The sequence below is a fragment of the Amborella trichopoda genome, chromosome 7 (assembly GCF_054954075.1).
Source record: "Amborella trichopoda isolate Santa Cruz 75 chromosome 7, AtrichopodaSantaCruz75HAP2 v2.0, whole genome shotgun sequence".
NCBI lineage: Eukaryota > Viridiplantae > Streptophyta > Magnoliopsida > Amborellales > Amborellaceae > Amborella > Amborella trichopoda.
Window position 1 is genome coordinate 5,428,062 of NC_142342.1, and position 21,838 is coordinate 5,449,899.

The window sequence follows — 21,838 nt, forward strand, 5'->3', positions numbered from 1 at the left end:
GAATAAGTTATACTAGAAAAGCCATTCTTCAACATATTCGATCTCTAAAGCTGTAAATCAAACCCACAACACTAAAAATATGTTTATCAGTGAAGCTACAACCCTTGTAACACCAGATATGAAGGCCTGTGCACCCACAAACATATGCACGGGGTGTAAATGCTAAAAGCAGACTACTTGTTTAAGATCTCATGAAACTTCACATTGAACTAGTTGAACTTCACATTGTTGATAGGCTTAAAACCATGAGACAGAGTAGTAGACCACACTTTCTCAACATCTAGTGTCATGTTTCCACACTCATGAGAGTCCCATCCTTCCAATGCATGCACAATCCCGGCTACGCGCCATGCACTCATCACCCTCCTTGGCAGCCAGTTCTACAATCAAAAGAAATTAACTTAACATGGAGAGAACTGCAAAAATTCTGCATAAACTGTATGCAACATATTTATTGAATATTCGACTTTTGTTTATTTCACAAAATGTTGCCCATAGCACTAAAGAGGTCTGCAACTTGCATGTCATTTTAAAGATGTGCTAATGAAGTGTATTTTTAGTTAATTGACAGATAAGGAAAACATTGGTATAAGCAGCATTGCCTTTGATGATTTTTAAAACTTAAGAATAATATCATGAAATCGAAAGGGAACCAAATGCTTTTTCAGAGTTCGGATTCTGGGCTTAGTGGTTAGTATTAGTGTACGATGTCTAATTTTTGTGATGCATTATGATAAGCAACAATCAACTAAAGTTCAATGTTAAATTTCAATGTTTAATGATATTTTAAGGTGACAATAAATCATGAAATTCTATACTCAGTGTTCTTGTTCTTATGTCACAACTAGAAGATAGAAGACAGCATTCCAATGACCAAATTAGTCTCTATAAGGACATCAAACACATTAGATCCTCATAACCCCTTTACGGCAATATGAAGGGCACAGGGTGATTTGGCTGGTTGAGATAGAGAGAGAGACGGCAGAGATACCTCGCACGAGTGCACATCTTCAAGAGTACGCGGAATGACCAAGGCAGGAGTTGTGTGATAAATACAGTCTTCACGCACAGCTCGAGGTGGGAATTGGGTGAAGGGAATGAAAAGTGTGCCCCTATTGGCTCTACTTTGCTCCTCTGCCCTTAGATCCTCTCCCACCAGCCATACCTGCAAATGTTTCTTCCTTGTATCAGACGAGTTAAAAGAAATGTTGTTTTCAAATATAATTTGAAATGCTACTATTTTGTCACCAACAAAGAAATGAGATTCTAGAGCTTATGGAAGTTCATAGTTGAAACTTGAAACTAACAAAAATCAGCTGAAAGGGCAAATAAGTCTTGAGTCTCTACCTATACTTACTTAATTTCAGTCAATTTTGTAATTAAAATCAGGTATAATTGCCACAAGTATGATTTTAATCACAAAATCAGGTAAATTTGCCACCAATATGCCGACCCCAAATAATTGGGATAAAGCTTGGATGATGATAATTGCTGCTAGTATTCAACAGACGCTTGGTAATAGCAAATTATAAAGATATCCTCATCATCTTTCAATTATTCATTTCTATTTTTTTCCTTTAGTAATAGCAACATTTACGTTATTATCTCAAAAAATAACAAAAAATGATTTGAATCCTCACCTTTGTATCATAATTATTGGAGAGTGAAATGCCACTTTGATACTTAGAGGGGATCCTCATTTTCAGGTTCTCATACTCTTCAGTGCGAATCACGACGATCTATTCCATTAAATTCATCAGTATAGAAGTTGTATTTATATTTAGTAATGAAGAGTTGGGGTTAAAATATGGTTTAGTCAGCGAAATTAGTATTATGGTTAGCACCTTAGTCCTCCTCTCCAATAATGCTAGAGCAGTTGTGAACAGTGTCTTTGTAAGGCATCCTCTGATAAGAACCTTCTGTGTTCCATGTGGGATGCCATTGAGGACCGTGGCAGCGCTTAGCGTGCTCCCATCCACAATCCTGGTCTTGAGTTTTTCACGATTGTGGAGGTAGAGCTCCCCATTCTTATTGAACTCCTCTCCCTGTGCAAAATTTCAGATGCAGTCATTCAATATTGTAATTCTTATTCCACTCCTAGTAAAAGTCTTTTTAACTTCTCTCCCTCTACAAATTTTGATGAAATATCATTTAACATAGAAAATATCATAATAAGTTTTACTATCTCGAGAATGTCTGAACTAATGTTTGCAAACTCGGCCCGTCTAATTTGGAACCGGTCGGTCAAACCGAAACTGGGCTCTGGCCGATTTAGTTTAGTTGGTTTTGGTGGTCGGGTTGGGTATTTCAAAAAACAATTCAAAAAATATATAAAATACTAAAAAATAAGCGATTAGTTTATAATGTTTTTTCATTTTATATTTTTAGCATTTTGACAAATGTCGGAAAGTTGATCCATATTAAAAATCCAAATAAGATAGAAAATATGTCTAAATGATGGATTTAGAAAAAGTTGATCTATAGTTGGAAATATTTCTGAAAAAAAGGAAATAAAAGAAAATAGGACATATGACAAATAAAAAATAAAAAAAATTAAAATTACATATAAAATATTTACACATTGATTTCACAAAAAAATAAATTTTTATAAATACTCCATATGCCAATTCCGAGTAATTTGCCAAGTTGCTGCCTGTAAATTACATGCACTCGTTAGTGAATTGAGAAAAACTAAATAACAATGTAATTTTTAATTCCGGAAAGGGTAAAGTTAAAAAAGGCGGAGAAGAGGGTTTACTCTGATAGCTCATTGCTGATTAGAGCTCGACCAATGGCATAATGGTTTTAATAATGGAATTGAACTAGGGTTTGAATGCATGAAAAGGATCGTGAATTAGGGTTTCTAATGAATTACTACTTAGAAAATCATAGAGCGGTTTGTTACTGGCGTACATCGGATCATCCTAGCAGACCAAATTTAACCTTTGCAAACTGTATCCGAGCAATTATTTTTTTAACACTTGTTTTCAGGAAAGGTTTTCTTTTATCTAAACATTTTTCTTTTATTTGAGGAAAAAGTTTATATAATGATGCAACCTTATAATTTCGAACTACAGATGCACCTCAAAAATCCATCAGAGAAAGGTAGTTTTAATGTTGAAAACCCTTTTGATTGATCATCTCGACATCGAGATGTATGACCATGAAAAGATTTTAAGTCTCAGAAAATAGTGCATTTTACAACATATTATCTACACCGTCCATTTTTAAGATTTTCATATGTTTATAAATTTAATTGATTTTAACCAATTTTTAAATTTAAAATTTTATAATTAGATATAAAAATAGATTTTGAGATAATCCTAAGAATATTGTACATCAAAATTATATACCATGATAAAATTTGAATGTGCACCTTACCTCTACAGCTATGGATGCATCCATATGGCAACTGCACCCTTTATTTGATGGGTTTTTTGAATTTGATTATAAAAATGGTGAGCTAATCTATGATTGGATAAGTTTTGTATAAGGCGCTCATCTTAAATAATCAAAGGATGGTGCTCTCTCAAACTCTATTTAAAAAAAATACTATTATGCATTGGAAACCTTAAAATTTATGTTCACCTCTAACTATAAAATTTACAATTTAAAAGATAATACAGATTAAGCAAATCTATAAACACTTGTATATCTGAACTAGATGAGCTATTATTTCCATACTTTGTTTATTCTTTATTTTTTTTTGTTGGGGGTGAGTACATAGCATTGAAAACTTCAACTAATAAGCAAATTATATCCAGGATCTATTCCTAAAAAAATCCAACCATTTCTCAATTTTCTTCGGTCCGGTGTTTTAGAACTTGAAATCATATTTTGGCTCTTTAGTGAACCGATTGGGATTGGCCAAATCAGGAAAAACAGTAATAGAAAATTAAAATAGGTGGGTATTGGACAATTCCAAGTGCCAAAAACCCGAATCGCCCACCCACCAAATTTGATTCGGATTGGGCTACTTTGATCCACATGGACGTTGTTTAGAACATTGCTTCCATTGAATGGAGAGACGAAGGCACACAAGCAATGAATAATCCTAGAAACTCACACAACATGAGGGGCTTTGCCCCTAATGGCCTAATGTCTGGACCTTTCATTCTCACATTGTAACTTAGGTTATCCCAGCTTATCAAAGCCAAGGGGAAGAAATGAATAATGTCTGAGGAGTTGAAGATTGTATACTTAGTAGAAATAATTTTTACCTGGTTAAGAAGCCCTAGGCTTATTACTTTCACACCCATTGCATCAGCCTCAAGTATAGCTTTCTCTATCATGTTGTTGATGGGTGCCTTTTGCCATTTTAGCGAGTACTGCGCATAAACTGTAACTGTCACTGAAACTATACAAAGCGAGAGAAAAAAAATAAAAAATAAAAGGCACCATGTACCATAATAACTTATTCAAACCTAGTTTTCCTAATACCTGCATCTAAAGCATCAAATTAAGTGTCATAAATTTTAGAGAAATTTAGGGACAAATTAAAAAGATTTTTCTATTAAAGAATCATTGATTTTTTTGGAGATTCTATAGTGAGGTCTTAAATTTTTGGGGTTATATTTTCTATTTGTATTTTCCCCCGGGTAAGAATTCAAAAAACCAAACACAAAATTTTGATGTTTGGAAAGTTTGGAAGTAGGGCTTTTGAAACGCCAAAAACAAAAAGACTAGGTGTTTAGGCAGTTTGAAAATCCAACTTTCTATTCGCTCTAGTTACAAGAGAAATTAAGTATTTAGATGGTATGAAAATTCAACTTTTGAAAGACTCACCTATCCAAATACCGTTCATCTTTTTTCCCGTAATTTGAAAGTCCTACTTTGAACTGCCCAAACACCTAACTTTTTTGTCTCCGAGTGGTTTGAAAGTTGCAATTCCAACCACCGACGTACTTAGTTTTCTTGTGCTGGGCAATTCGAAAATCCTTCTTTCATACCTTGGGTAAAGTAGGAATAGATTAAACCTCAAAAATTTAGGACCTCAAGAATAAATGCCCAAAAATATAAATCATTCTTTAACACAAAAAATAATTTTTAGGGTTGTACGTAAATTTCTCTAAATTTTATTTATCAAAGTTTCACTTCTCCGAAGCTCAAATTAAGATTCATGAGCTGATAATGCTATTAACCTGGTTTAGAATTTCTGTTCTGGTCACAAATTATTAAGGAAGTTAACAATTACCTGAAAAGCTAACTTCAATTAATTGAGAAAAAACAATGATGATGATATGAATAATTACCTGAAAATTATATCTTGGGATTGCCCAAGTTTGCATTTTGTGCTCATATAGTTTGTTCTTCTCAACTACAAAAGTGCAGCCAAATATCCAAGTGACCAACATCAAAACAAAGCTAAGTGGGCACATCAACCACAAATACCATTTTGAAGAGTAGGGCTCAGCTGCTAAGTAAGCAAACCCTAGACGAAGATGGTAAATGGAGTGAAGGCTCGTTGGGTGGGTCAAGTGGACCACATCTGTTGTATCCTCCCTTCCCTCTATGGAGCTTTCATACACCGAGTCTGTGGTCTTGTCCACAGTATTATACATGTAATCATATATTGGCATGAAGAGTGAGAAATTGGTGTGCACTTGCGAATGGTGTAGGGAGTGATACCTGTTGATTCAAGGAAATATATTTCAAATGTTGACAATGAAATGTATAGAGAAAAGAAGTTCTTTACCATAAATTTGGACCAGCTCATAATTAGCGTATTTGTATATGGTAAAGATGTAATTTTTTCTATCCCACTCCTATGGAGTCCCATTTATATTAGTGTGATTTATGTATAGATACTAAATTTTTAAAATACGTAGTGCTCCATTTATACGTGGAAATTACAAAGATAGTCGGTGAACCCTGCTTTTTTTTTTTTTTTCAAAATTTCCCCTCATTGTGAGGATAAAAACCTTTGTTTGAATTTATATATTTATTTTAATTTTTTTTTTTTAAGTTTTTTTGTTGGTAGGGTAGTGACCCAAGCTTTAGGATAATGCCCTATTAACAAAAAAACCTTAAAAAAAAAAAAAAATTAAAATTTGGTTTGAGGATGTCATTGGATTGAGGGGTAATTTTAAAAAAAATAAAAAAAAGTGGATTGATCAACCTTCTTTATAACTTCCACCTATAAATGGAGCCTTTTGTATTTTAAGAAATTTTTTAAGATATATGCATTAATCACTCTTTATTATTAATCCAATAAGGGCATTGACTGTCACATCTTTATTTAAGATGGTCGAGACTGATCCTATTGGAGCCCACTTGGACCTGGTTGAGAACTGGGGGCGATTGGACTGAGCCTGAGTCGCTTGGGCTTGGCAGCCTGGTTAGCCCTTGGGCTCAGAACTATTGACATGGAAACCAACCGAGTTTGGCGAGGTCCCCTAAGTTATTTATTTGTTTTGGTTTGGCTCAGCCGGGGGCCGAGTCTACGATAGACTTGGTTGAACCTGTAAACAAGGCTCAAGCTCGGGCCCCTCAGAGTTCCAACTGGAGTAAATGTTTTACTACAATGATTGGGACAATCACCAAGGTACAAGTGAAAAGTGATCTCCACCGTCGGTCGTGAAACATAAATGGTGTTTGCAGCATCTGACCGATCCCAAGATAGCTCCCTGATTTATTGGACAGTCCCAAGTATATAAAACCAAAAACAAAAAACTCGTCCAATGTTGAGAGCATCAAACTGAGGGTCAAACTAAAAAAAAAAAACTGGGAGATGGATATGTGGGTAAATTTTGACAAAATTTGGACCTTCTCGTCGTTTTGAACCTTTCTTCATGTAAAGGCATAATTTTTCCTATCCTATTATAATTTTCATCGAAAAAAAAAAAAGTACCCCCGATAAATATTTCTACGAAAATACATACTTCACTAATATCACATTTCATTGACAGGTGACATCAATCGCGTTATATCTCAAGTTCGATTCCTACCACTGAACTACTCGACAAAAAAAGAAGTCCAAAGGTTTAAGGCGGGAGAGAGACTTACGATGGAGTGTAGATGAGGTATTTAAGAGGAGGGAAGATCTTGAACGTCCATTTTGGGAAGAACTCGAAGTTACAATGACCCATATTGTTCATGAAATCTATGAAGGTCATGTACCCAATCAGCACAGTGTAGGAGGCAGTGTAAGTCAACACCGTGGCCAGGAATGGAACAGCAAAGATGAGGGCATACAATATGTGCTCTGCAAATGGGTGCACAACAGCTGCATCCAACGATCCATAATCCACCACGTGTCAGCATCTAATGGTCGGGGTGAGAGAGAATAAAAAGGGCCAAATGCAGGGTATAAAGGAACCGAACTTACAGGTGATTGGTTCAGTGACAAAAGAGGAATGGTGGTGAGAATGATAACGAGTGTAAAGGAAATGGTGGTGTAATGCCCTGTGAGCCCAATAATATATGTACTCCACAGGACCAGCATGGCAGAGGACTGCAATAATGACTCCCTTTGTGTTCCACAGAGGTAAATTCTGAGCTCCAGGGAGAAACAGCTCGCCTATATAGAATATTATGGCATGAAGAATTGCTTGATCATCCCTGTACAAGAGCCAAAAGATTTAGTTTGTTAGTTAGAGAGAGTGATGTGTTTGAAGTCACACGGAGAGATAAATTATAATATTTAGTTGAGAGTTCAAAAAATCGACTCGGACGAGGTGAGTAACTTGGCCGAGTTATGTCGTGTTTAAAAAGAAAGGGAATAACATAAGGAAATAAGATGTATATGTATAACCGGATTGTATACTATGAGACCATTTAGAGGTCACAATTACTCCGTACCATTAGATATCAAATCGGATGGTTTGGGGTGTGTTACGATGTCTAAGAACATTTTGTTTGAACTTTGAGTCTAGTTAATGACATGTTCACAACTACTCAATTTGAAATCTAAATGATAAAAATGATTGTGATCTCCTTGTGGTAAAAGTAAATAGTCTATTTGTATAATTTTTCATATATAATAAAATGGAAAATTGTTTCATGTGGGCTGGGACCGCATTTTTACAATATGGGATCCCAAAGTATAAAACATCCATCTTAAAAATGGATGCAATTAGGTGGTCCATCTAAAAACAATTGAAACTGACTGTCCAAATGTTCTATTAATAAAATTATTATTTTTAATTTTTAAAATTTTATTTTTTTCATATTCACAATCTCCATGTTAGAGATTACATGTCCTTAAAAATTAAGTCCAAAACTCCATCTCAAAAATAGATTTTTAAAATGTGGCTCATTTCTACATGGACTCATAGAAATTGTGTCTTAATAAGATACCTACTCTTATGATAACTGCCCATTGCCCACCATTTTGAGCCAACTAAGAGAGAGCTTTTATTATAGTCGCATATATATATATATATAACTCAGTAAATAATACTCGAGTCGCCCATAGGCCAAGGCCGAGTCTCCACGACCAAGTCCAAAAACACTGATTTAGTTAGATAGAGAGAGAGTAGAAGATTCAGTGTGAGAGAGAGAGGTGTGTTTGAGGCCTACCAGTTCCTCTCTCTATCGACTTGCTCAAAGTCTATGCCTCGGCTTTGTATCCTATGCTTGCTTCTTGCAGTTTGAAAGCGAGAGAGTGTGATCCAAAGTTGGTCATGGATGATCCTGGAGAGAAAGAGACCCAAGGATATGATGGTTGCGTGGTCTCTCTTCTGTTTTTGTGCGCCATATATTCTGTACACCGCATGGATAGCGCATGGCACGATCACCATATACTAAACAACCGGGGGACCATGAAAAAGAATCGATTCGTTAGCTCAAAGAAATTTGAGAGGCATATGATTATTTATGTAATCATCTTGGAAATTAGACGCGGGACCATGAAAAAATAATCTATTGGTTAGTTCTAATAAAATGGAGAGTAAGAATAGTGTTGTGTAAAGAGAGAGATTGTTGTGTGAGAGAGTAGATAGTTCATCAAATCATTCTCTTTTATTTTCAGACAAAATATCAATAAAATGATCATGCACCTCAAAAAAAAAAAAAGAACAAAAGAAAAAAAAGACTGGAGGGTCAAATTATTTTACAAAATCATTAGTAGTGTCAAACCGTCTTGTTTACCATTGCAAGTGATTTTGTTTAAGTTTCATTTTACTCAAGTACATCGTAAAAAATATAGTGAAAGATTAAAAAAATTGCTCCGGCTCAAGATTGAAAACCTGAACAACTAGTGAGTATCTTGGCAATTTAGAGTCCACTTATGCAGCCTGCGCCAAATGATGAAATATCCTTAACGGCAAAAATGCTCATGATTATTTAGGATTAGCAAATCTTTCTCACTATATCTTTATGTGGCTTAGCTTATGATAGTCCTATGATTCTCACCTCTGAAACGTTTAGAAAACGGCCATGCAATCATTTGATCACCATCAAATCATTTGTTCTAAAAAACATATTAGAGATATGAAAAAAAAAAAAATAAAAAAAAAGAAAAAAAGAAAGAAAGAAAGCAAACAGAACTCTATATAGAACGCTTAAGCACTAGAGAGAATGGCTGAGGAAAAGATGATAAGTACTACACAAAACCAATATCAAACAACTCAAAACCAATGCTAAGAGGCCAAAAATATTCATGGTAAAGATTACTACCTTGAAATTTCCAAGCTTCTTCCATGGCCAATCAGTTAGGGGCCCTGGTTTGGACGCCATAGCTATGTTCTATGCTCCAGCACTATGAAAAGAATAACAAAGCATGACCTTTGGCTTTGGAGCTAGGGTTTATATAATCTATAACGGGTTGGTGATAAATAAATATGATACGAACAAAACCTACAAAACAAGGTATAAAATTTAAATTTCATATGCCTTTGTGGACTCCAAGAACTTAAAAAATAATTGCACATGGCCCGCCCTCTTTAGGTGATTTCCATTAGGAGTAAACTGTGTTTAATAAATGACTCTGTTGGTTGGTGAAAGAACACATACAAGGATAAAGAGGGTTGAAACAAACACTCTATTCAATATGCCCTAAATTTAGGAAGGATTTATTTTAGGGTTTTTTCAGTTTGGACTTTGGACCGTCGAAATGGAAACCCTAAACCTAAAGATGAAGTTGAGGAAAGTGTGATGTGTGAGGCCTGTAAGATGGTTTATATGTGGCATCTCTATTTATTGGGCCATGAGGGACTTGCTTGATATGGGTTAGGGGTTACTGGGAACTACGCATAGGGTACATGGAAATGGAAAATATGCAGTGTGAGGACCACCCTATATTATGAACTGAACAACACACACACACTCTCTCTCTCTCTCTCTCTATTTTAATGTTATATCATTAGTGGCACATATGGTATGCTCCCTCGGGCTTATCTTTACTGGCTTGGTCAGATGACCTACTTGGGAGGATTTTTTCAATCTGAAAATCTGGAAATCACCTAAGAATCATTATAAAATTATTTTCAAAAGAAAAAGTTTGAAATTTGAGTTTTCTAACACTTAGATCTCACCATCTAGACATTAGATGGTCAGTATTCAATCTCGAAATAATATTTTTTTCAAGTGCATAGAAGGTGCAATTAGGAAATTTATTTTTATTGAACTTAATCTATGAGTTCAAGAGATTACAATTCAAAATTTGAAGTCCTAGAATTATTTCTACTTAGGTTTTATTGGAGGGAGTAAATAGACAGAGTACTCCCGCAGGAGGTGTACCAAGATGTGGCTCAGCCCTTGTCTCCTCTGTCTCTACCCTTAAATGTATGTGAAAGCTACTTCATCAAGTATACTAGCTGTGCTTCTTGACGTAGTTCACCTCTATTTTAACTTTTGCAAGCCGGACTATCTAAGGTTAAGTTATTTATTTCATCATTAGTATTATATATATTTTAAAATGTCAACTTTATGAATGTTAAATTATCAATAATAAATTATTATTATTTTAATTAATTATTTTTTCTGATTTTTGTAGTTCAGCCGTTAAGTTCGATTCCTACACTTGATCTACCCAGATATGCTAGTGTCTTAGTGTTCTCCTAAATTAATTAGAGATCAAATGATGGATCATGCCACGCACTAATTCACAAAATTATAACAAGATCCTTTATATATATATATATATATATATATATATATATATATATATATATGAAAAAAGTTTATATAAGGTTGCAACCTTAAAATGTAGAATTACAGATGGACTTCAAAAATCCATCGGAAAAGGTTGTTTTAACATTGAAAAAACTTCTAATTGATCATCTCGACATCGAGATGTATGAATATGAAAAAGAATAAGATTTTGAGTCTTAGAAATAGTGCATCTTGCAACACATTATCTAGACCGTCTATTTTGAAGATTTTCATATATTTATAGATCTACTTTATTTTAACCATTTTTTGAGTTTAAAATTATAATTAGATATAAAATATATTTTCAAATAATCTTAAGAATTTTTTATACCAAAAATGCATGTTACATTGAGATGTATGAGTATGAAAAAGAATAAGATTTTGAGTCTTAGAAATAGTGCATCTTGCAACACATTATCTAGACCGTCTATTTTGAAGATTTTCATATATTTATAGATCTACTTTATTTTAACCATTTTTTGAGTTTAAAATTTAATAATTAAATATAAAAATATATTTTCAAATAATCTTAGGAATTTTTTACATCAAAAATGCATGTTATGATAAAATTTGACGGTGAGCCTTAATTGGATTCTTTAAGGTTGTAACGCTATAGAAACCACACCCAATAATATATATATATATATATATATATATATTTATTTATTTATTTATTTATTTATTTTATTTTATTGTTTTCATTTTATTTTATTTTATTTTTTTTTCTGATTTTGGTAATTCAGTTTTTAAGTTCGATTCCTACACCTGATCTACCCAGATATGTCGCATATGAGTGTCTTAGAGTTCTCCTAAATTAATTAGAGATCAAATGATGGATCATGCCACCCACTAATTCACAAAATTATTACAAGATCTTTTCTTTTATATTTATATATATATATATATATATATATATATATATATATATATATATATATAAAAAGAGATCATGTTCACATATAACAAATACGATTGTGTGCCCCCATGGGTCAACTGCTTCGTATTACATTATCGCACATGATGTGTATTGCATATATTAAGGTCAAAACACGTGTGTACACGTGGTATATTTTGTTTTGTTTTTCTTAATATTATATTTTCTTCTTTGGAAAATTTTTATATAAGTTAGCAATCTTGGAATGTAGAATTAAGATGTTCCTCCAAAATTTATCGAAAAAGGTCATTTGGATGTAGGTAAAGCCCCTAATTGATGATCTCGACATCGAAATGGATGAATATGAAAAAAAGAAAAAAGAAAAAAAAGAATATTCTGACTTTAAGAAATAGTGCATCTTGCATAACATTATCTGGATCATTCATTTTGAAGATTTTTATGTCTTTATTGATCGACTTGACTTGAACCATTTTGGGAGTGTGAAATTCTATAATTAGAGATAAACGCAGATTTTCAAGTCATCCTAAAAAATTTTTAAACCAAAAATTACATCTTGTGATAAAATTTAGAGGTGTACCTTAATTTTATCGTTTAAAATTGCAATTCTTATTTGTCAAAAAAAAAATTGATAAAACTGCTAATGTGTGAAAGCTTGTTTCCTATTATGGACTGGGAATATCCTAGTATATAGCAAACATAAACCCTTTGGGTTTTTACGTGATTAGTATTCCCATTTTATGGAAAAGAAAACCCATACAAATACGAAAACCAATATTTAGGAGGGTTATTTGGGTATCCGTTCGTTGTTCCTCTTTATAAAAATAATTTTGTAAAAAGAAAATTCGAGATACAAAAAAAAAAGAGAAGGGTTAGTTTTTTTCCGTCCTTAAATGGGTGTTCTAGAAAAATCCCTTGTATTCTCCATGTATAAAACTTTATCTTATTTTTTTTATTTTTTCGCATTATTTTTCTTTCCCATTATTTTTCCCAAACCTTGATTTTTATCCTCTCCAGCAACCTTATACAAACCACAAATTTTAGGGATACTAAGTCTACTTAACAGCTATGCAAAGAGATATTCTACTCCCTCAGGAGTAGAAGCTATGCATAGAGATATTTTCCTCTCGCATGAGTACATTGTTCATTTACTCCCTAGGGTAATGGCTATTCTTGGATCATGTGATTCGTGGCTTGTTGTGCACACGTGTCAAGGGCTTGTGCAATAAACATGTTGCTCTTCTCCCATGGAGCAAGAAGCACTTCATTGCACAAGCATTGTCAAAAAAAAAAAAAAAGAAAAAAAAAAAATGAAAAAAAAAAAAAGTGAAAAAGAAAACAAATAGTGCAAAGGTTTAACTTGATGATGGAGTACTTTGAAAATATTAAATGGAAATTGATGTAAGTTAAGGGGAGAACCCACTGAATTATTTTGCACAATTGAATCGGAAATCAACATCATTTTCTATGGTCTCTTTGTTTCTCCAATTTTTACAAGACACATAGGCATATACCAGAATCTAGAAGATTTTCCTAGAGAGAGAGTCTGTATCTTTTTCTCTTCTTCTTGCTTCGTCTTCTATATTGAGAGAGAGTGGGAGACCAAGCTGCAGATGGCACAAACTTATGAAAGAGAGAGAGAGTGGGCAGGGTACAAACACGAGAGAGAGAGAGGGGGGCATGACACAAATGGGAGAGAGAGAGAGGGGGCAGGCCTGAACTAGTGGGAGAGAGCGAGAGAATGAGATGGCAGGGTTAAACCAGAGAGAGAGAGGGGCAGGGCAGCTAATTGAACTAGAGATGCCATGTCTACATCATCATGACAAGCACTGGATTTAATGGTCGAACCAACAACTTCACCAATTGATTCTCTTTAGAGCTCTTGATCTTTTCTTCTTCAAAGGTAGATTCAACTATGAAATCCTGTTCATCATCATGGATTGGATCCATATGATCTTGTTATTCATCTTAGCATGTGTCAAAAATCGGTGGTGACCCCCAATTTACAACTCGTTGATTCAAGAAACAACTTGATGAAACAAAGATTCTCCATGGTCAGCCTACTCAATATCACAAACGAAATTGTAATCACATGCAGCGAGATTATTTTTCCTTTAGTTGTCAGTCAAATAATGCTTGTCAAAATCAAGAACGTCCACTTTCAAATAAAAAACCTTAGTGTGATGTCCTCCCTGTCTAGGTTTTTTATCACTTACGTCTTTATTTGACAATTCAGGTAGTGCAAAATGTTGAACGCGGTAGTACAAGACATCTTCTTGGACAAAATTATAACCGTCATGCCTATGAGTGATGTAGGCAACTTGTAATGCAAGTTGCCGAACTTGCCTTTTGAGATCTTCAATCTCTTCATTTTGGCACAGCTAGGTAGATCTACAAATGATTCTCTCCCTCGGCTCCTTCTTGTTGCCATGGATTCACTAAAATCAAAACCCTAGGTAGAAAATTATCAAATGCTAAGTCGAAATTAGCAAACCCCTAGGTGGAAATCAACAAATCCTAGACTGAAATCAGCAAACGTCCGAACTTGAAGTCAGCATATCTTAGACTGAAATTAGCAAACCCTAGGCTTTAATAAACAAACTTTGCTCTTGCTTATCACAAATCCTTTGCTCTACGACCATTCAATGGAGAAAGAATTTCATGTCGAAGAGAATCAAATTATCTAATTACTGAGAAAACTAAAGAGGAAAAATGCTTGCTAGGATCCAATGGCCAAAAATCTAAAAACTCAACTCTACATTCTAAATTCTTTACATAGAACCCTACTAATAGAAAAATACTTTACTTAGAGCCTAAGAAATCCTATTCCTAATTAAATAAAAGTCCTATTTAAAATAAAAATTGTAATAACAATAGTATCCTTAATAAAATAAAATATTTATATAAGCATTCTAACTAACTTTTTTAAAACCTTTTGAAATTCTAAATGTATATATGAAGAAAAATCAACTAGAATCCCTGAGAAATGTTGAATCGTCAATATGTTAGGTGGGTAGGCTTCTTACAAGAGTATAATTTTGTCATTTGGGGTATGGCATGCAGTCAGAACAGAATAGTAGATGTTCTAAGTGGAAAGTTAGCTCTATTGATTACCATGACATCCACAATTACGAGATTTGAGTTTATGAACGATTTTTATGCTGATGATGGTGATTTCAAGGAGATATGGGTTCAATGCAGTGCTGGGATTAGTGGAGATCTTTTTATTCAAGATAGATTTCTTTTAATCTATCTTTTAAAATGTGATCATATGTGCATAACCTAAGTTCCCTTGGAGATACTCTTATAGCAGAGCCTCATGGACGAGGTCTTGGTGGACATTTTGGGAAAGACAAAGCCATAGTACTAATAGGGTCTAAATATTACTAACCTAGGTTGAAGATGGACATTACTCGATTTATAAACCAAAATATGCCAAAACAAGAAGGCGGTAGTCCAGATTAAACCTGGATTGTCGAAATTTTAGAGGAACGTATCGTGCTACTGAACCCTATTGGCCAGTGTCACACACCACAGTGCTAAAACATGGACATTTCAGGTTTGTGCCAGAGATCGCATGAAATTTGATGTTGTGGTCTGATCAAAATAGGATGCTTTCTTGGGGTTACAATTTGTAATTTTCTTCCTTTTTTTTGCTGCCTACTTCTGAGTTACTAGTTTCCTAACTGGAATATTTGGACCTAAAATGGGATATTTATGATATCTAGAATATCTAGATAGTACTTAAGGCATATTTTGGAATATTTTAAGTTGGACTATGGTCAAGATGGACTATAGTTTAATGTATTCTATGATGTAGTGGGATAGTGTATTACAGATGGACTATAGTTTAATGTATCCTACGTAGTGGGATAGTGCATTTTAGGGGTTTAGAGTTCATAAATAAATTTATATTTGGAGGGGGTGTCTGCAAGGATGTTAGCACGATTTTTGTTTTGGGTCTTCCGCAAATTAAACAAAGTATGGGCTCTATATTTGTGGTAGTGGATAAATTTAAAAAAGTGGATAATTTATAAATCTTCAAGGCAGTAAGATTGCATGGTACTCATAAAACGACCTATTCAGATCAGGACACTAAGTTTCTCAACTATTTTCTAAGGGATATACAGGAAGAGTGTTGGCTAATTTATAAATCATCAAGGCAGTAAGATTGCATGGTACTCAGAAAACGACCTCTTCAGATCAGGACACTAAGTTTCTCAACTATTTTCTAAGAGATATACAGGAAGAAATTAGGTAATTGATTACAGTACAGTAGTGCCTATCACCCACAAATAGATGGGCTGATTGAAATAGTAAATCGTACTCTAAGGAATCTTCTCAGATGTGCTGTGGGGGAAAAAGAAGAAATAGTGGGATCTAGCGCTACCTCAAGTGAAATTTTCCTGTAACAGTGCTCGTAGATTTTGAAGTGGTATATGGGTAGAATGCTACCCGCTTGCTAGAGTTGGTTCTACCCATAAGAATGGGCACGGTCATACTAGTGCCAATGCGTCCGTTGAGCATATGAAAGAAGTTCATGAGTAGGTTTGAGCTAATTTAAAAGCTAAAATGGCCAAATAGAGAGAAGCAGTAAACAAACATGGTCCTTTTAAGATGTGTAATGGTGTATCTCGAGAAAGAGAGGCATCTGGAAGACGAGTACGACAAACTAAATGACAGGTTAAGATCTGAAAGAACATGGGCAGCAACGTGTATAAGGTCTCTTTATATTCACATTTTGAAACTTCCGACAATTTTAACATTATTGAATTGTTCGAGTATCATAGGCTAGAAGTTGGTAAAGATGAAGGTTCAAACTTGAGGGAGAGTTCTCTTTAACCAGGGTAGAAGTGATGACATGCAAAGTATGAGTACTGAAGGTTCTCATCTATTGCAGCAGTAGATTCTTCTTAAGCCATCATCTATTTGGAGGATATATGTCCCAAACGAGTGAACAAGAACCAATCAAATTATTTTCCTTAGTGGATCTCATAATTTCAGTTTGTTTTTAGTTTAAATTTAATTTCTTTTATTGTTTTGTTAAGTGAGACGCATCCTAGGTATTTTATTTTTAGTTGGGGTATTTTATATTAGTGATTTTCGTTAGGACTATCTAATCAATCTTATTTTAATCAAGGGCATTATGGATTTCATACTCTATATGGGATATAAAGAGAGATGCATCGAGGAATGGGGGCCATTCACGTGATTTGCAATAGAAAAACAAAGATTAAGTATGTCCTTGGAGCCTACAGGTTTCTTGACTTGAGTGCTTGTATCTCGCTTGAAATTGCTCAAGTTATCTGTTTTCTAATGGAGTAGAAGATGGAGATATGTTTTGGTAGAAAACTAAACTACAGAGTACAAAAAATGTAACAAATATGTTGACTTCCCTTGGTGCATTATTTCTTTGGGGCACTGAATTACTGGATAATTATTGACCAAATGTCAACATATTCTCGAGGCGAACTAGTTAGAATGGAAACATATATTCAATGGGGAAAGTGTTAAGAAAACATGACAACTTTCCCTCAGAGTTTAGGACTCCTACAACGAGTCAAATGATTAGAGCAATCATAATCTACATACATTGACGATGGGGTTGGGTCGTGGTGGTAACACCGCTTGTGCCCTAGCTAACGTCTAGGCCTCTATTCTAACATAATGCATTCAAATACCACTAACGATTTCAAAAAATGGTAGGGGCCTTATCATCCCCAATGAATTACCCAAAAAAAAGAATAAATACATTCTAAAATCATGTTCAAGAGGATTTCGATAGAATATACTCATGTATATGTCTTTTGGTGTTTTTCTCTATATTTTTTGTTCTTCTTTGAGCAATAAACTTAGAAACAAATGAATGTTTTTGTTGTAGCTTTTTTGTCAATTTTTAGAGAGGTTAAAACCCTAATTTAGGGCACCTGAGGGAAAACTTGTTTCCATACTGAATTTGTTTCCACTTTAAACTCTCCTTGGAGCTCTCACAGCTTCAATCTAACTTAAAAGAGTCGAATGCTGATCAATTTGTCGTGATCATCTTATTTGTTCCACTTTTTCTTCACTTTATTCTACTCAAATCAAATTCTATAATCTACACCTCCCTCTTCTTTTGGGTTCTTACAGCTTGAATTCAACTTAAAGAGTAAAATGGCGATCATTGTGATCTATATTGGTAGCTCATGATAATGACTGGAGGTTTGAGTTATGATAAAATTCAAACTTTGGCTATGTAAAATATGAAACCACATATTACCAAAGTCCTATAAAAAAGAGAAAAGGTTAACATAATAAGGCCAATACTTTATGGAAAAAAAGTAAAGCCTCGTCTCAAAACTCGAACTCACCGAAAATTATAGTTTTGGTGGTCACAATATCTTCAGATTGATCATTTTGACCTTCATCATTATGGTTCTGAAAAACATTAAGATTTTATGCCAATATTCTAACACATGATCTAGACCATCCATTTCAGTGTTCATGGATCCATAAATTTGGTACCATTGTTTGAGCTACAAATTTCATCATCGCTGATCGAAATAGTTTTTTAAGCCATCTTGGGGATTACCATGCCCCAAGTGTTTCCCAGACAAGATTTTGAGGCAAGGATTTATTTATTTTTGTAGAAACTGCATCCCATAATGAATACCATCAACTACAACAAAAAATAAATGTAGTCTCTATTATTTCATAATGGACAATGAATACAAATATTATCAAAGAAACAAACAATTCAGGACAACAATGAACTTTTGAAACGAATAACACAACAATATATCAGAGGTCCATTCTGACAACATACTGGTACAATAATTAACACACAAGATCACAAATACAACACAAACCACCAATTCATAACTCCTCATTACACAAACAAAGACTCCAAAACCTTGAGAAAACCGCACGATTCACCACTCATTTAGACAGAAAATGCAGAGAGAAATCAGTACACAGTGGGGGGATAGCTCGAATAAGCTTCAGGATCTCCTCTGTTCAAGGCTCTTTCAAGCCTCACCTCAAAAGGAGTAGAGTGCCAATTCACTCTCTTATCCTGCCAAACACGGTGAATATCAATTTTCGACATAACTAGAAGCAAAAATCTCTTGAAGACCCAAAATTACTGCCCATAGAGAAAACCAATACAAGATCTTAATTTTAAACTACTGAAAATTCAATTTTTTTGTTCACTCAACTAATGCTTTTTAAGAAGTAAAATATTTTAAAACTTAAAATCCTTTTGAAACACCTAATCTTTTAAAAGGGAAAAAAAATCTCAGCTTGAGTTCACTTGAAATGAAGCCCATAGTATCAAGCTCAATTAACTCTGTTTCGAAACCCAAATGTAAATCCCAAAATATCTATATCTCAATTACCTCTGTTCGTAAACCAAAATGTCTACAAAACCCAAAACCTCTTTATAGCCCTACATCTTTTTCAGACCTTAACCTTTACTTATTGAAAGAAACAAACAAAAACAAAAAGGAGAACCACAATCAAAATTTTAAAAGAAAGAAAATACAGAATTCAGGGTAAAACCAGCCTAAATACACTAGTGTTTCAGTGCAGTTACCTCTTTGTATTTGCTGGTTGTGTTCGGTATTCCTTCTGTGCTGGAAATTGGGATCCGAGAGCGTAAATTCTTCTCTAAGGTTTCCTGGTTCCAATAAGTCCCCACTGTGCCCAAAATTGGCATTTCATCAGGGCTTCTACTTGGAGATTTCCTTGGTGATGATGCCTGCTTAATGTTCTCAACAGTTAAAGCCCCCAAAATAGGCCTCTCATCTGTGTACCTTACTGATTTTACAGAGGAAGGAGAAGATTTAACTTCTTGGGTTGGTTTTATATCTGATAATTTTGATTCTCCATTACCTGGTTTTCTTGGATTTAAAGTCTCCAATGGGTTTAACCAGTTTGAGAGGCTCGTATCCACTGCCATCTCTTGCCTGGGTGTTTGCTTTTGGAGCTTGAAACTTGTTTCTGAATTTAATTGGATCTGAGGTTTTGGGAGCTTGAACGTTGGCTCTGAACTAAATGGAATGAATACCTCTTCATTATCGAGCTTTGCGTTTTCCTTGCTCTGTTTGAATAATGGAGCTTTCTTTGTTTCTTTAGCCTTGAGAGTTTTCCACTCTGAAAGATTCTCCACTGGGTTTAAAACAGGGTGAACATATCTACTCCTGTCCCTTGCTCTTGAGCTAATCTGGTTTGTTGGTTCCTCTATCAAGGAATCGGAGATGGGTTTTGTAACATTCTCTTTCCTAATCAATTGGGTAATATCCGATCGGATCGAAGGATTATATGACTCAAATGTTTGATCAGAATCAAAAAATTCTTCGTCGTCCTCTCTCTCAGCATCATCTTCCTGATCACTCTCATCTTCTTCATCGCAAATGCTATCATCATCCTCATCATCACTGCTTTGACAGTTCTGGTATCTGTGAGTTGCAGGGTACGAACCAGTGGTTGAGGTGGTCGAACACTCCTCGGATGAAGTGACGGACTGGCTCCCTGTAACAATCTCTTCTCTTTCATCATCACTTTCTTTGTTACTATCAGTCTCTGATAGATATTTTGAATCTCCATTAAAGGATTCATCTGAGTAGGTCTTCACAGTGAGATCAAAGGTGACTTTCTTCTGGACATTGAAGCTCTGGTTCTCATTTTTCTCTCTAGAAAAAGGATGGAGTTTTTCATTTTAGCTCAAACTCAAAGCAAGAATCAAATCAAACCCAAAACAAAAGAAACGGAACTCAAGATATAATGAAGAAATCTCTGTGACTCACCTAGCTTCCCGTACTGTAGGAATTGTTAGCTCTGTTATAGAAGGCTCAACAGAGATGGGTTTCTTGAGTGGTGAGTAGCTTCCATGGCTCTGCAACAAATTTACAAAGAAATAGTGATAAGAAACCAGAAATTTAAGAGATGTGGGAGAAACCCATGAAATGGGTTTGGGGAAAGACTGCTTACTCTCTGTCTACTCAATGTTTTGTTGTGGGGTTTCTTCCTCTTAGCATCTATAGAGCCAAAGCAAGCGAGAAAACACCCCATGAACACAGAGGGGATGAGATCTGCAGGCTTCTAACAAGTTGCAGCGCCAAGCATGGCGTATGAAGAGGGAGAGGGAGAGAGAGATAGAGATGTCAGAGCTGAAATATGGGGAAAAAGGGAAAAAAGAGGGAGAGAACTGGAACTGGAACTGGAACTGGAACTGGAGCTGGAGCCCTCGGTTCCTAAAGTTGTTTGATTCTAGAGCGAGAAACGAACGGTAAGTTCCACTTGCATTTGAAAAATATGACCGTTACAGTAATCATCGCTGGGAGCCTATCAGCTAACCGCATTTAAAAAGGCCAAAAAAGTTTTTTTTTTTAGTGTAAACTGAGCCGAAAGAGTAGCTGTTGGAGCTGTGCTTTTGGTGAGTTTCTAAATTTCGGCGAAATTCTTAAACTTTCGGATAAATTCTGAAAATTTAGCGAAGTTTTATGGAATTCGGGAGAAGTCCATTGGATTTAGGAGAAATTTTGCACGAAAAGGGTTCAAAATAGTTGGTTAAGCAACCCATCAGAATTCAAGCCCAAAATGTTTTAGTGGGCCTCCCTATCCACCGTTGATGTGGTCAATAAAATGTGGCGATAACATCACCCCAACTTAGGGGATCTCGAATTGGACGTTGGTGATTACTCTTCATATCCAACCCGGTTACATCTGGACCTTCGTTTTCCCAAAGAGCAAATTGTATATTTACTCCCAGTTATTTTTTTCAGTTTGGAATTTAAGGAACCACCCAAGAATTATTATTATTTTTTTAAAAAATAATAATTATAATTTAAATTTTGATTTTTTTTGATACTT

The 21,838-nt window shown here is 34.7% G+C and overlaps 2 protein-coding genes across 2 annotated transcripts; both read right to left on the reverse strand.

Moving 5' to 3' along the window:
* Positions 1-10: 10 nt before the first annotated feature.
* LOC18447308 (very-long-chain aldehyde decarbonylase CER1) lies at positions 11-9,750 on the reverse strand. Its single transcript, XM_006857408.4, has 10 exons — positions 9,619-9,750; positions 8,521-8,744; positions 7,328-7,560; positions 7,006-7,225; positions 5,253-5,628; positions 4,221-4,328; positions 1,845-2,045; positions 1,641-1,739; positions 992-1,165; positions 11-380 (listed from the first exon to the last, which is right to left on the reverse strand). The coding sequence occupies exons 1-10, from the start codon at positions 9,676-9,678 to the stop codon at positions 210-212; spliced, it is 1,866 nt and encodes a 621-aa protein (XP_006857470.1). The 5' UTR covers positions 9,679-9,750; the 3' UTR covers positions 11-209.
* Positions 9,751-18,645: 8,895 nt separating this feature from the next.
* On the reverse strand, positions 18,646-21,326 carry LOC18447309 (eisosome protein). The gene is made up of 4 exons (XM_006857409.4): positions 20,957-21,326; positions 20,773-20,861; positions 19,560-20,658; positions 18,646-19,040 (listed from the first exon to the last, which is right to left on the reverse strand). Exons 1-4 carry the CDS (start codon positions 21,035-21,037, stop codon positions 18,933-18,935), a joined length of 1,377 nt encoding a protein of 458 aa, XP_006857471.1. The 5' UTR covers positions 21,038-21,326; the 3' UTR covers positions 18,646-18,932.
* Between the last annotated feature and the right edge of the window lie 512 nt (positions 21,327-21,838).